This window comes from Thermobia domestica, chromosome 5 (genome assembly GCF_964235325.1).
Source record: "Thermobia domestica chromosome 5, izTheDome1.hap1.1, whole genome shotgun sequence".
Classification (NCBI taxonomy): Eukaryota; Metazoa; Arthropoda; class Insecta; order Zygentoma; family Lepismatidae; genus Thermobia; species Thermobia domestica.
Genome location: NC_137458.1, coordinates 239,180,602 through 239,195,431, shown reverse-complemented (window position 1 = coordinate 239,195,431; position 14,830 = coordinate 239,180,602). Strand labels below are relative to the sequence as shown.

Sequence of the window (14,830 nt, the reverse complement as noted above, 5' to 3'; positions counted from 1 at the left end):
ATTTAAGTTGAAACATCTTGTCCCAGGACCCCCACAGAGCCAGGTGGAGTCCAACTAAAAAGTTTCAAATAGCATGAGGGATTAAGTAGCACATCGTTTGAAAGCTGTTGTTAAATGAAAGAAGATGAAGCAAGTGGCGAATTTCTACGACAACCCTGTGCAAAATGGCGGCGGATCAAAATGTAAACAAAAGCTTAATTGAAATTCTATGGCCACCTTGAATCCAAGATGGCCGCTTAAAACCTATGTCATTCATACCAGTACAAATCTAAATCTCTATTTTTCTTTATTATGTATTTAGAAACAATAGGAAGACTAAAGAACAACTGAATTTCGATTCACTTCAACTATTATTTTATTCCGTAACAACACATATATATGTTTTGTTCCTAATGCACGTTCGTCACGGTTCTCTCTTCATTTACGTGAATATAACGAATATGCGATGAACACACAACTCTGACTTCCTATTCATACTGCTAAACGAAAGTTGAATACCTTCGGGTATTATTCTAATTTTATCATACGTAGTTCATACATAAAGGACTTGCTCCACCAGTCAGGTTGGGAGCTCTATTGTAATGTATTCGTGATGGTTACATTTGTATGAAATTCGTTGGTTTGATTGCAATATTTTAAGCAATACCAAATACACAAAAACATTCATTCACAAGATTAGCGAGCAGTACCAAACTATGTGTAAATGATTTCAGTGCATCAAGCTGCACAAACTTTGTTGGTTTGCCATAATATTCTAAGAAACAGCATATTTATATACCAACTCATTTTTCACGCTGGCAGCCATATTGAATTACAGATCCTCTTGGATATTTTGTGGATATCTGAAATTAACAATAAACGTAAATACCACATTTCGCTTCTGCAACATCAGTGGTTTGAGCTGGACATGCGTTCGATACACAGTGCAGCATTTTGAACTAAAGATGTCGCGTTTTTTTTTTTGAATATTTCGCATCTTTTCGTTACCTAATGATCAACATTCATGCCAAATTTGGTTTTACTAGCTTCAGCAGTTTAGTATGCATATCCTTTCGATATAGGTTTTAAGCGTCCATCTTCGGTTCAAGGTGGCCATAGATTTTCAATTAAGCTTTTGTTTACATTTTGACCCGCCGCCATTTTGCACAGGGTTGTCGTAGAAAGTCGAGACTTGCTCCATCTTTTTTCATTTAACAACAGCTCTCAAATAATGTGCTACTTAACTCCTCTTGCCATTTGAAACTTTTTAGTTGGACCCCACCTGGGACCCTGTTGGGGGCCTAGGAAAGACGTTTTAACTTAAATCGTTGTACGTTAGAAACAATGCCACACTTCCTTCCCTGTTTTCACATTTGTCTCACCGTTTCCGAATTATAGGGGTGACCATGGACTTTCCAATTAAGTTTTTGTTTACATTTTGATCCGCCCCCATTTTGCATAGGGTTGTCGTCGAGAGTGGAGACTTGCTCCATTTTCTTTCATTTTACAACAGTTTTCAAACGATGTGCTACTTAACCCTCCGTGCCATTTGAAAATTTTGAGTTTCACCCATTCTGGGTCCCTGTGGGGGACCTGGGGCAAAGTTTTTGATCTCGAAAAGTGTGTCCTTGAAAATTATGGGATACGTGTTCGTCGACTTTTCCATTTACCCAACCGTTTCCGAACAGACGACTCGATTCAAACGATTCTGCCAGGTAATTTTTGTAGCTTTTACATTACAAAATATGTTGCAACTCACAATATCCCGCCCGGTGGCACATAACTTTGAGATTCGTCTAGTTATAACATATCAAATGCAAACACAATTGTCTCGTTCGGATCTCAGCGGAGCAACTTCGTGACCCTCCCTTGTGAGTAATTTGAGTATGACGGCAGAAACTCTGCACATCTTTTACATTACCTGTTAAATTTCACTCCTGAAATCTCTATACACAAAAGAAATACTGACTGATTAACGGCCAGGTCAAACCGCTTAAGCTAGAAACTTGAAATTTTGATAGCGCATAGGATTTGTTACGTAAGGTACCACTAAGGAAGGATTTTTAGAAATTCGACGAGGAAGGGAGGGAATAGGTCTCTGTAGGGTTAAACTCTGTAGGCTCATGTCTCACATTGTCTCGGTGTTGGTAGAGGCGCTTAACTCCAATCAACCTGGCTATACTAGTACGTGACCCTAAGAGCCATCATAATATATATGTATGTATATACCGGTATATTCACCAAAAAATATAAGAACTGACTTGTTCTTTTATACCTTCTTAGAATCTCTGTGTTTCTCTTTTATATAATTTTCTTGAATATGAAATGACCAACAACAGACAAAGAAGACAAACACAGAAATTGGTTACTCACCATATACTAAATTAGGGTTTACATTCCGCAATTGCTTAACAACTTCTGCTATTTTGGAGAGAAACGATGGAGAACCTACATAACCTGTCAATAGATGAGAATAGAAATCCAACTGATTCCGATGAAGACCTTCTGCTAAGTCACCTGTTAAGAAATAATACGGAACTTTAGTCTGCATATGAAATTTTGGTAGTACGGGGCACGATCAATAATGAACAAAAACAACAGAAAATACATTTTAAGCATGGTGCTCCCATGCGTTGTTCTCACTTCTTAGCTCTCGATAACTAACTATCTAATTGCACTTTATGAACATCTATCATTTGCTAAAGAACGAAAAAGAGCATTGCTTGTTTTACAGGTGAAATTAAACAACAATAATGACTTCATTTCATGGGAATTACTGGTATCTTCAGCCGGTATTCTTTTTGTCATACTGATATATGTGATTTGGCATTGGCAACTAACTTCATAAATTCCTGACTGAACTGCGTCCATGTAGTAATTTTTATATTCAGGTAAGTGCTTTTCTAAAATGATAGGCGACTTTAAAGCTACTCTCTAACTGTACTTTCCTTGCTAGCTTCTGTAGTCAGTACAATAATTTAGATCTCAACGGTATAGATATTCTCAACTGCTGTGTGTTTTATTGTCTTTACTTATCAAACTATTCTTCCGATCTTTCTTCTGGGTCCCAGTATTATGGACTATCACACGGCATTGCAGTTTCCATTGCAGCAAGCTCCGGCACAGGACAAGCATGAGAATTCTATCCCACTCCTCCCTGCCAGCTTTCTGTAAATCATCCAGGGTTGCGGTCGGCGATGTTGAAGTCGTCCTTTCAATAATCCAAATGCGCAAAAATCTATTGGTCTGACATCTGGGCTTTTCACAGGAATGTCTTCAAATGGAATGACACAAATTCGTAATTCCTCTGCATTTCCTGATAAGAACGTAGTCAGAATGGATTCTTGGAAGTATCTTGCATTCACCATCACGTTTTTGTCCACCTTGCGTATCGTCAACTTACCCTCATATCCGAATCCCGTAACAACCATAAAGCCACGAGGGAAACTTTTCCTGCACTGACGAATAAAGGTGCTGAGCCGTCAACATCACGGTATGTGATCACTAGAATGATTCATTCATTATGACAACTTTCTTCCATTTGGAACCCACCAGGTACTTTTCATACAGTTTCCTGCAGTTCGTCTCACGTTCAGCAATGTGACGTGGTAGCAGACTATGTACACGGGGGACCCGGCAGAAATCCTAAAAGCCAGAAGTCCTAAAAATCATTTCGCGGCACAAGTCCTAAACTGCAGAAGTCCTAAAAATCATTTCGCGGCACAAGTCCTAAACGGCAGAACTCCTAAAAATCTCTTGTGGCGCTACCATCGCGTCCGTAAGAAGAATACTGTCAATCTGTTAGTCAAAGTTTTAGATATACTGTTTCAAATTACAGAACCTTAGTTCTTACAAGTTATTTGTATAAATACATATTCTATCGTTCTGAAATAATAAATAAATAAATAAATAAATGAAGCCTATTGTCCTTTCTTGCTCTTTCCATGATATATTTCTATGTTGACAAAATTTTAACTTCCTACCAAATGTAATTCCCAGATCTTTCATAATGTCTGTTTTTCTCTATTTCCACACCATTGACCTCATATTAGTAACATAATATTGTGTTTTAGTTATGTACGTCATAAAATTTGCTTTCCTTGTGTTGTTTGAAGTAAATTATTTCTACAAATATATTTCTTGTACAGAAGTCTTTCTGTAGCAAATAATTGTCATGCTCGTAATTAACTACTTACTCGTTATCATTATTAATAATAATTTTAGTGTTACTAACATAGTTGTTACCGTTGGAATTAAATACGTTCATATTGGTATTATGGCAACTACTTACTACTGAAATGTCTAGTGAGCTTTTGTTCTAATTAAGTAAATTTTGGTGGATTTTTGTTCTACTCTTAATAAAATACGCTCCGCATAGTATATATTGCAATTCTGAATGTTTGTTTGGTTTCGGAAGTCTGGTAAAATATGCTTTTTAAACATTTTTTTATTTTTTATTTATTTATTTATTTATGTTTTAGGAATTTGTCTTGGGATTCTCGTATCTCCATTCGAAAGAAACTAATTTCTTAACTAATTATGTAATTAATTCTTAGAATGAAATAGGTTGTATTATGTAACTCGTGTATAAGTGCAGAACAGATAGTGATAATAATAATCTTAGTAGTACAAATATAGCTGTTACTGTTGGAATTAGCTACGTTCGTAACATTATTGCCAACTAGTTGCTGCATCGTCCCAATTTCGTGTGGTGGTGGCGAATTTCAGAACTAAAGCAAGTGAATGAAAAAGGCAGAAGTCCTAAAAATCATATCGCGACACAAGTCCTAAATGGCAGAAGTCTTAAAATTTAGGTCTAGTGCCTATATTTTTAGGACTTCTGCCATTTAGGACTTCCGCCGTTTAGGACTTCTGGATGTCACCCTGTACACGTGCCTTCCATACACACTTCAACTTGAGGCTTGCGAATTGTTTTGTTCACAGTTGACGGTGTGAGGTGGATTTCGTGGTACGCCAATTGACGGATCCCCCATAGCAGTGTCACTTTGCATGCAGCTTTTCTCCTGGTGGTTTTCGTGGGTGACTGTTTCGCAAGGAGAACCTGTTGTGTGTAACGAGTCACAATAGCTTTCGAAGTAGTCACCCCGAGTGTTAACCCATTTTCCCGACATTGTTTCACGATGCGTACGTACGAAAACTTCACATGCAAAAGGCCATTGCGTAATCCTCCCAATACAGGTCAATTTCCGGCGCCATTTAATAACACTCACGCACCTACAAAGTCAGACCCAACACTGCTTCCGCCAGCAAACCCATGGTTCCAGCATGATACGCCAGGCGGCAATACCGAATCGAAAATGGTCGGATTTCCAGCGAACAACTTTCTGTATTAATCCTATTCCTGAATTGGAAACAAAATACGCTCCACAAAACCAAACAAGATGTTAAGGAGCAAACAGTGAAACCTGACAAGATCTAGTTGTTACTAAAAATTTCAATAAATCAAAAAGAGATTTGGTAACAAAACATGATTATTCTCAATTTACCATACAGCAACTGCATTTTCTTGCTAGTTCTAAATATATATCTGTCCTCAGAAGTGTGTTTTACTGTAGTGTTAGCAGTAGCAAGAAAAAGATATTCAAAAGAAGATTTTTTTTTTCGAGAACGAGGGACTTACATTAGCAAGGTCTTATCTTCATCATTTTTCAACTGGGCACGAAATAAAACTGGATGATGACATTCTCAAAAGTGCCAAGAGTTTCATGTGTCACTCAGAGCTACCAAGGAAGGTGACAATAACTCCTCTTGAAACAGTTTAGTACATTTACAAAAAGTAAAAATTAGTTAATTAATTAAAACATATATAGGATGCAACGGGGTAATTACGAGACAAAAAATTAAATTTTGATGTATTTCAGAAACTATTGGACGGAATCTCACGAAACTTGGACAGCTTCATTCTCCCAGTAATTAATGAAGATACTTATACTGAATTTTATGTATATCATAAGTTTCTAGAGAAAATTAGAAAAATCAATGCCTCAAAAAATCCCCGGTTCGGAGTAATTTTGAGACACCCCGGGGTAGTTATGAGTAACACGATTTTCTCAGTTTGTAAAGCACTTATGAGAATGAAACAAGGTGTAATTATGAGACAAGGGTTTCTACTTTCTGCTACATATGGTGGACTATTAAGACACTTCATACAAAGTCTGTGAATATTATTTTATTACAAGAATTTTTATTAGCAGTTGTTTTTACGGAGAATAGGGTGAACATAAAATAGGATAAACATTTTTATTGACTGTTTACTATGAACGAAGAAATTGTAGTAAATATTAAACATCAGTACTTAGATTTGCATTTTCTGATAAGGCTCGGAGAAGGACTAGTTAGATAACATTAGTTTTACCGCAAAAGAAGTGAAATAAAACAAATTTTACTTTGTTTCCTATGTTATAGGCTGCATATTACAACCATTTACATGACTAATCTTATAGATAAAAAAAAAGAAAAAAAAGAAAAGAAAAGAAAAAAGAAAAAAAAATAACTTTAAAGAGTGAACACAAATATTCATGGACAAGGTCCACATAACCCAAGTTCACCATAAAAAATGAAATTGTAGCCATAGCTACATTTTGGCTACAATAACAAAATCACTTTAAAAGCGTGAAAATGAATATTCCTAAACAAATGCTATGCCCAGCGTTTCCCAACCGGTGTGCCGTGAATAGGTCGCTGGTGTGCCGCGAGGAATCGAAACAATATTATTAATTTTATATCAATGAAATTGCAAAACGTAGGAAAATGTATATTTGTATTTCACATTACTATGAATCTACAATTATAGCGGGTTAGTGTTCCATACCGGATTAGTGTTCTGTACATTTCTAATGTTGAAAAAAGTATTTGTTACCATTGCTATGACAATTATTGCTTCTTTATTGTTGCAGACTATTTAGTAGCTTGAAAATTTAAAATATCGTTCAATCCTTTCGACAAATTAGCTACATTTGTGTTTTAAAAGTAAAAGAGATTTGTTTCTTCGTTCGTTATTTAGTGATCTTCCTTCTTAGTAAAAGGTTGGATACAGTTTTTAAAAAGAAAGCGTATTTTTAAAAATCTGAGTCCAATATTTCATAGCAATTGTTTTCTATTTTTAAATTAGAATGAAAAATAATCGGGGAAAACCAGCGATCAAGCTTTCTTCTCTGTGAGAAGATCAATAATCACTGCAAAAAAATCACTGTGTTTTATATTAGAAATAATAATATCTATGTGTGCCGCGAGAATCCAAGTAACACCCGTAGTGTGCCGCAAGTTGAAAAAGGTTGGGAAACGCTGGCTATGCCTATATCCCAAGAATACACTTTTTTTTTGTTAACATTTCTTATACAGCGACAAAACTGACAATATAGAACACCAGAAACATTAACATTGCAAGTAAACACGTGAAAAAAAAAAAAAAAAAAAAAAACACACAAAAAGTATAGTAAATTTACATACTTTGTTTTAGGCTGCAACTATTGTAACTCTCCTCCTCTGATGAATTCTCCCCGAAGTAGTCCCCCACCCGGAGATCCGAACAGGGGACTATTTTACCTCCGGAATGTTTTACCACAGGAAGAACCATTATATCTATTTATTCTCCTTCTTCGTCCCTTCTGTGAAAAAGATAACGTGGTAGTATTCCCATTTCCTTTCCACATCTCCATGCCGTTGATCACCTAGTGGTTCATCCGCCTTTTAGGACAGTCTCCCCTCCTAAGAACAAGAAGGTGCCCTGACCTCCACCCGCTAATGTGCCCTTCGAGAAGGCCGTTGGCACTTGGTAGAAGCTGACTCCTTATCCCGCCTATGTTAGCCGCCTAAAACGTTGCCCGCTTTCTTCTGCGAGGAGGTGTAGGTTTGGATTTTCCCTTCGTTTAGGATGAGAGCAGAAGGCTTTTTTCAAACCGCCCCAAGCACTAGGCTACAATATTGGTAAGAAACGCAAAGTACGACCAAACTTTTGTAAGAAATTGTAATCTAAATAGCCTACTGCTAACATAAGAAACCAACTAATATGGTTGTCTGTTCAAAATTTGAAAAACTGAAGATATTTGTCTCATAACTACCCTGGAAATTCAAAAATCCACCTCAAATTTCTGAGGTCGCTGACACATTTTGTATTGGCAAAAAATAAAAATAAATAAATAAAATAAGATAAATAAAAAATTACCGTATAACTTAATACCTGTTGTTTCTTAATATCTCTAATTTGCCAATATTCCCATTCTTCAAAGAAGGGTTGTTCTCAATAGCTACAGCCAAAAATACCACTTCTGGTGAAAATTGGCCAAACTGGGAAGATGTCTCAGAATTACCCCGAGGCACCCTACATAAATTAGTTACCTAATTCATCGTCATTGAGTACTTGTCCTTTCCAGTAACCATATCCAGTGTGATTGGAAAATTGTACGGAATTAATGGCATCTACTTCAAAACCCAATACCTGAAACAAAATATTCATTCTTTTTTAGTTTCTAATGTTTACAAATAAGTTATTTTCAAATCATAACGTTTTCGTCCCGCAATATATGCAGCAGCTCAACTCTTATAAATAAAATCGAATTAAGGGATACATTCTGTTCTGGTATTAGAAGAAAACAAAATTATAAGATGGTTCTGATTGTTTCCACGAATTGGGGGTTATTCTGTTTTTAAAATACAAAAATGTAAATAGGAAATGAAAAGGAAGAAATTACTAACAAGAACCAGATCGTTTTACATAGCCAATAATCTTAAGATCTCGTTACTATGGATTCGGCACTAATATTGGTCGCTTTTTATTATTATTATGTATGCCCCTCTACTTGCCTTTGGAGGGCTAAAGAGATCTTGCCACCACTGGGAGCTGAGCTCGGACTTAAACGGCATTCGAACTGGCACTAATTAACTTAATCAGGCTGAAAACCAATGATTCGACACTAACATCGGTCGATTTAGATAGTTTTTTGTGTCACCATTTCACCTCCCAGATGCAAATGGGGCCTTAAGTTTGACTTAAGCGTCATCGAGAGTGTCACTATTTGTCTAAGCGACCCTGAAATATGTGGATTCGATACTAATATCGATCGCTTTTGATCATTTTGATGTCTTCCCTTCCCTCCCCTAGGAATACTAGGATGGTTCTTACTCTAACTGGGAGCAAACTTTGGACTTGAGGGCACAAAAAATGTCACCAATCAACTTACGAACGCCGAAAACTATGGATTCGACACTAATATCAGGCAGATCGATTATTTTTATATATCATTCTACTCCTGCTAGGTGTGCTAGGGGTCTTATCCTCGCTGGAAGCTGAACTGGGGCTTGAAGTGCATGGGAACTGTCACTGATCATTTGTAGTATTTAATGACAAATCAATTTAATGAAATCTTATTAATTAGATGTTCAAAGTTTTGAGCAAATGAGGCTAACGCATATAACAATTCACTATTTTACTTGAGAATCGTACATGTATTTAATTTAATCTTTATAGCAAGAGTTGATTCTCTAGACAGGAAAATAGGTGAATGAATATAATACTACACCGAGAGAAACTCAACATCCCTGAACATTTTCCACGTACGATAAAACTAACCAAACAATAATAAAAAAAAAATCACTGGATATCTCAATATTTGTTTCATCGGCGATGTTAAAAATTTTCTCCAAGTAATCTTTATAATTCTCTCGTCTTCCGACATATTTAAGAACATACATCGCCTAAAAGTGAGGAATAAGGTTTTATTCTTGTATCGGGAGAATTTACTGGAGGGACTGGACTGCAATTCAGAGTGATACTTTCTTCAAATACTTATGATGTATGACGCCAAACGGTTTTACCACATCATTATCGTCACACAATACATATTACTCCAAATACATTAACAACACAAAGGAAAATTAAGTTCAATTTCAAACATTCAGTGGCACTTCACTTACAGTTGTTCTGAATTGACTTAAGTATCGAACTAATAAAATTTGTTTAGAAGAAAGGCGTTTATATGATACTTAGACACTATACTGCCTATCACCGGCCTTCTGGATACCAATGCCTATTACTATAGCAGGGCCAACAAAAGATGGTCTCTGACGTTTCTTACGACATGCGGAGGGATAATGCAGTTTGTTACTACTGTTACTAACTATGGTCACTCTCTCTTATACCATTAATTAAATTGCCATTATCGTTGCACCGAAAAATGCCTTGACATGTGAGTAGCGGCAAAGCCACTGCAAGCTGTCAGAGACCTTCTCTTGCTGGATTCCCTATAATAATATTACCTAGATACATGTGAAGTTGAGGTGAAACTACAGCTTCTCTCTCCGAAGAGTATCAGCTCCTTCTGTGTACTGACAAACAGCTCCAAGTTTCCACACAGAGACAGTCTACGGTTTCGTTTGTCAGCTATACCTCACCGAAAATGACATCGGTGAGCTTTACGTGCAAGGTGAATGAATATTTTCTTAACGGTATTCACTTAAATTTTGTTAAGGCTCCCTCATTATTTCCCATCATCTAGGTTACTCCAAATTTTACTCTTTTCCTAGGTTATATCCCAAAGGTATGTAATTTAAGCGAAAATTTTTAAAATTTCCAGAGGCCTTAGATCATTCGCCAGATCTGCGCATTATTATCCTTTGCTACAGCAAAGGGTAAATTTTATTGCGATGAATGGGAAATATATAAGAATTATCAATTTTAATTATCATATAGTAATTAGACTCGTCTTGTATTTCTTTTTCTTTCCGGATTAGTTGCGCCTGGCAACACTTCCGCGATGCATGACTTTAATGATAAAAGAGGAACGGAGAACGTCAAATGTATTCCCGCAACATAAGAAACAATTAAGAATGAAAATTTTAATTCTTACGAATTAATACTTTCTATCATTCTGCTATTAAGGATCTACAAGTCTCCAGTTATATGCAGACCTTCAATACACAGTTTTATCGTAAAGTATTGCAGACGACAATATTTACAAACTATCTTTGTTGCATTAAGACAAAGTGTACTTCTAGACTTTATTTTTTAAAAGAAAAGTTTTAAAATTTAAATGGGATTTTTTACAGAGTGGATTATATAAATACAACATAAAATGAAGCCTATAAGCCCGCACACGTTAGGTACAGGGATGCTCCCTATATAGCGGTAGATAAATTATTTTCCCAATGGAAGAATTATTGAAAAATATAAATGTAAACTGTAAATATACGAACATACAAATGAGTTATTGCGCAAACCCAAATAACCGCATTATTATGCAGATTAACAACAAGGAAGCTTAACCCTTCATAAATATATTGCATTACATTACCAGGGCAATGTACCATATATAGCAACAATGTAAACAATGTTGCGTAATCGAAGAAAACGGTCCGTAACATTTTCCCCGGCGGCCTGGAAAAATATTTTAGTTTTGAAGATGAAAAAAGGTTTTTATTTGAAAATTTCTAGCAAATTTTCTCACTTGTCGGTCAAACAATAAAAAAAAGTTTTATATTAAACAGATTTTGACTAGTCATCTCCCCCCCTTGAGATCCTTCAAGAAAAATTAATTCCTATGTATTCCAGCTACTATATACGGACCCGTGTTAACAGATATATACTTACGAGAAATTTTCATATAAGCATCCGACAGAAAATGTTTCCGCACCATTACTAGATCGTTCTCTTGAATTAATCGATTTAGCCTGTAGCTTTTGCTTTCGTTTGGATACGATGTGAGGCTCCATTTGAATACGGCGATTTGAAGACTTCATGTCCTGCAATTTCGACGGCCAAGGAAAATGTTCCCTGAATCTATCGCCACTGAGTAAGATATGAATAACTCACCAGGAGAACAACTTGAAGGGATTTTCTTATTATCGTCTTTAATTATATTCCTATAAATGATTAGTTGTTATTAATATTGAATTAACATGTTAATTATCGTACTCTCTGGTGATGCGTTTCTCCATTTGCTGATAAGAACCACCTTCGGAGGCGAAGTCAGTTAAAAAAAAAAGGCAATGTTTAGCTGAAGGTTTTTTTTTTTTTTTTTTTTTTTTTTTTTTTTTGTGGAAAAACTGTTACAATTTCGCTAACTTCTGTAAATATTAGGTTAGAGCTAACTACCTGCATCATTGTATTCATATTCCCTTATGTGCACTTCCGGTGAGTACGTACAGGATTTCACATTTCTCATTTCTACAAAATATACTCCTATTCCATTCTTAAATGACACAAATTAATTACACTCCCTTTACTTTAACTCATTTCTCCTGTAAATCCTTTACTTTTTACCTACTTTTAGCCCCCTTCATCTAAACATAGATTAAAAAACTTGACTTTCTTTACTTTTGCGCTGGTGACCGGTCATTTTTTCATCTATTCTGCTCAGTGCAGTTTATTGTCCTGGGTAGATATCGCGTAATTATTTCTAAACAACCTTCGACGTGGTGATCATCGCACTACACGATTTCTGATTTACGTTTCGTGGGATCCACAGTGTGCCCGGAAACGGGAGACAGGTTATTGCTTCTAGCAGATACTAATTTTAATTTTTTCAGGAACATCTTACATTACGTTATCACCTTTCTCTTTGTAGGGCCAAAATCTGATAGAGCTGCTTTAATTTTTAATTCTCAATGTATATCTGGTACGATAGAACCCTGGTTCGATTCGAGGCCATGCCACATTGCGCTTAAGGGATTTCTCAGGGTTCTCCCATTTCATTCCACATTCTCATTCCAACAAGTCTTTCATGACATTAACTGTGATTAATCATCCCTCCTTCAGCTCGAAAGTCGCAACTATAGGATTTCCATTTCCACCTTGTTTCCAGAAATTTGATTCTTTACCTTATCAGTGTGAGATAGAAGTTTGCATTAATGGTGCAGATTAACTTTATTAGGTCTAAGTATCACGAACCAATTTATGCTAGGTGACCATTTTAAAAAGCACAAATGATATCTAAGCGAGTCAGGGTAGAAATGCACAAGAGGGTGGTCTGGGCAGTAGAGCGTCAACAATGTTGGGTATATGCATCACCGAGGATAGTGGAAAAACATTTCATATGACGTAAAAACACATGCCTTGCGTGTGGCACGTCTATTATCTCTTTGTAGACTGTTTCCACGTAACATTTAATCATTTCGTCCTTATGAAGTAGTACATAGTAAGGAGCATACTTTGCATTTCGTATTTCTAACTTATTATACATACTATATATATATAAGAGATAAGATCCCGAAACATATTGATTACTTATCCAATTGTGAAATCAATTAACATACCCGTATTTCTTCCATAAACTTTACAAATGTATGCCCCCTAAAGTAGGATAGCACCGAGCCCTAAAGGGGCAATAGGTTGTGAGATACACTAGTGTGTTACTAGAATCAATCATACCTTCATCTCCCCTATTGCATTATACACTTTCTAGGTTAGTTACTAAGTCAGTGAGTTTGAACACTGATACGTTATGCTCTATTGTTAGTTTACATGATACGTCCACACTACGGGGATTCATAGTCCAAGTTTAGACTTCATTTTTCTCCGTAATTAATCACTATACAGTGATGAACTTCATTACTTTTTTCATTTGTCTGATGATTAAATTTTGTATTATTCTCTCAATTTCCCCGTAAATCTTGTAAATTTGGAGAATCACCGGCAGAACTTAACCCCTAAACAGATTTGCAGTAAGAAAATACCGGTACTCTGATATCCATATATGGCTGATATTTAGTATCTCCCCCCAATCTTGCACATGTAAGATTTACAGTGTGTTACTTACTTTACAAAATATAGCTGAGCTAGGGACAGCTAGCGAAGGGAGTAACAAGCCCCCAGGGTCCTTGTACTTCTACCTTTATCACAATTTAGACAAAAACAAGGTAATCGTTTCTGGAACCATGAAACGAGTTGGGGAAGATACTAAATGCCATCCGAATATATTAACAGTACCTGAAGAGGAAATGTAACACTTTTACATCCAACGTAACCCGACACAACGTGACTTTCTATACACAGAATCCTTTTCATTTTCTTTTTTTAATATTACGTGAGTTATTCTTAGAAATTTTCACCACAAACCAACGTATTACGTATAAAATTTCACCGGAAGAAATTACGGAACTCTTTAACAGTTATGGAAACGGTAAGTAATGCCAATGTAGGGTCACGTTAAACAATGGTTGGTACAACTACAGCAATAAAGCATTATTTGCTTAATTTAATTTTTATCATAGATTACCATACAAGATCCACACGTTATCTTTAACCGATAAGAACATACCTGTAGAGGAAATGTAGCACTTTTATTTCCCACATAACCAGAAACAACATGACTTTGTATAGACAAAACTCGAAGATTATTTCCTTCCATTGCCGTTGCTCTTACTTTCTCACCTATCTGATAAAATACATGATAAGACACGAAGTCCTTGTACAAAGATATAAATAATCTTGCACTAGAAGATTCGTAGCTAAATTCGCGTTTAGTAATGATTTTGTTTTAACAATAGATCATCAAATAATCCAATAGTACCAAGTTCAGAATAAACTTAATTCAACATATAATATTGACACCACTGATTCTAGGATTAATACTGGGCCTCATTTGGTATCGATTTGTGTCAACGCAACGCAAAATTAACATTTTATTTTATAATGTTCCCTCCAATTCATCAATTTAATGCTCCAGACAAGAAACACCGTTGGGTAGTTATAAAGTGTATACAGCGTATAATAAATTAATAAAAGCGAATTACATAGTAAAGTCATAGCGAATAGAATTTCTTCTATTCGCTATGGTAAAGTATTAAAAGTATGAAGTGGAAAGAAAAGGTTGAAATGCCGTGACATGAATGTTTA

General features: G+C 35.8%; 1 protein-coding gene across 2 annotated transcripts in view; it reads right to left on the bottom strand.

The window, feature by feature from the left end:
• LOC145686484 (pyridoxal kinase-like) overlaps positions 1-14,830 on the bottom strand; it is a 102,578-nt gene that overhangs the window by 35,720 nt on the left and 52,028 nt on the right. Inside the window, exons 1-3 of one of the 2 annotated variants that reach the window (XM_081759836.1) lie at positions 14,253-14,469; positions 8,338-8,437; positions 2,353-2,496 (exon numbers count right to left, since the gene is read on the bottom strand). In XM_081759836.1, coding sequence (XP_081615962.1) covers positions 2,353-2,496; positions 8,338-8,437; positions 14,253-14,342 — 334 coding nt within the window. In that variant the 5' untranslated portion in view covers positions 14,343-14,469. Of the gene's footprint in view, positions 1-2,352; positions 2,497-8,337; positions 8,438-14,252; positions 14,470-14,830 lie in introns of those variants that run through there. The other variant, XM_081759837.1, reaches the window with a different exon arrangement.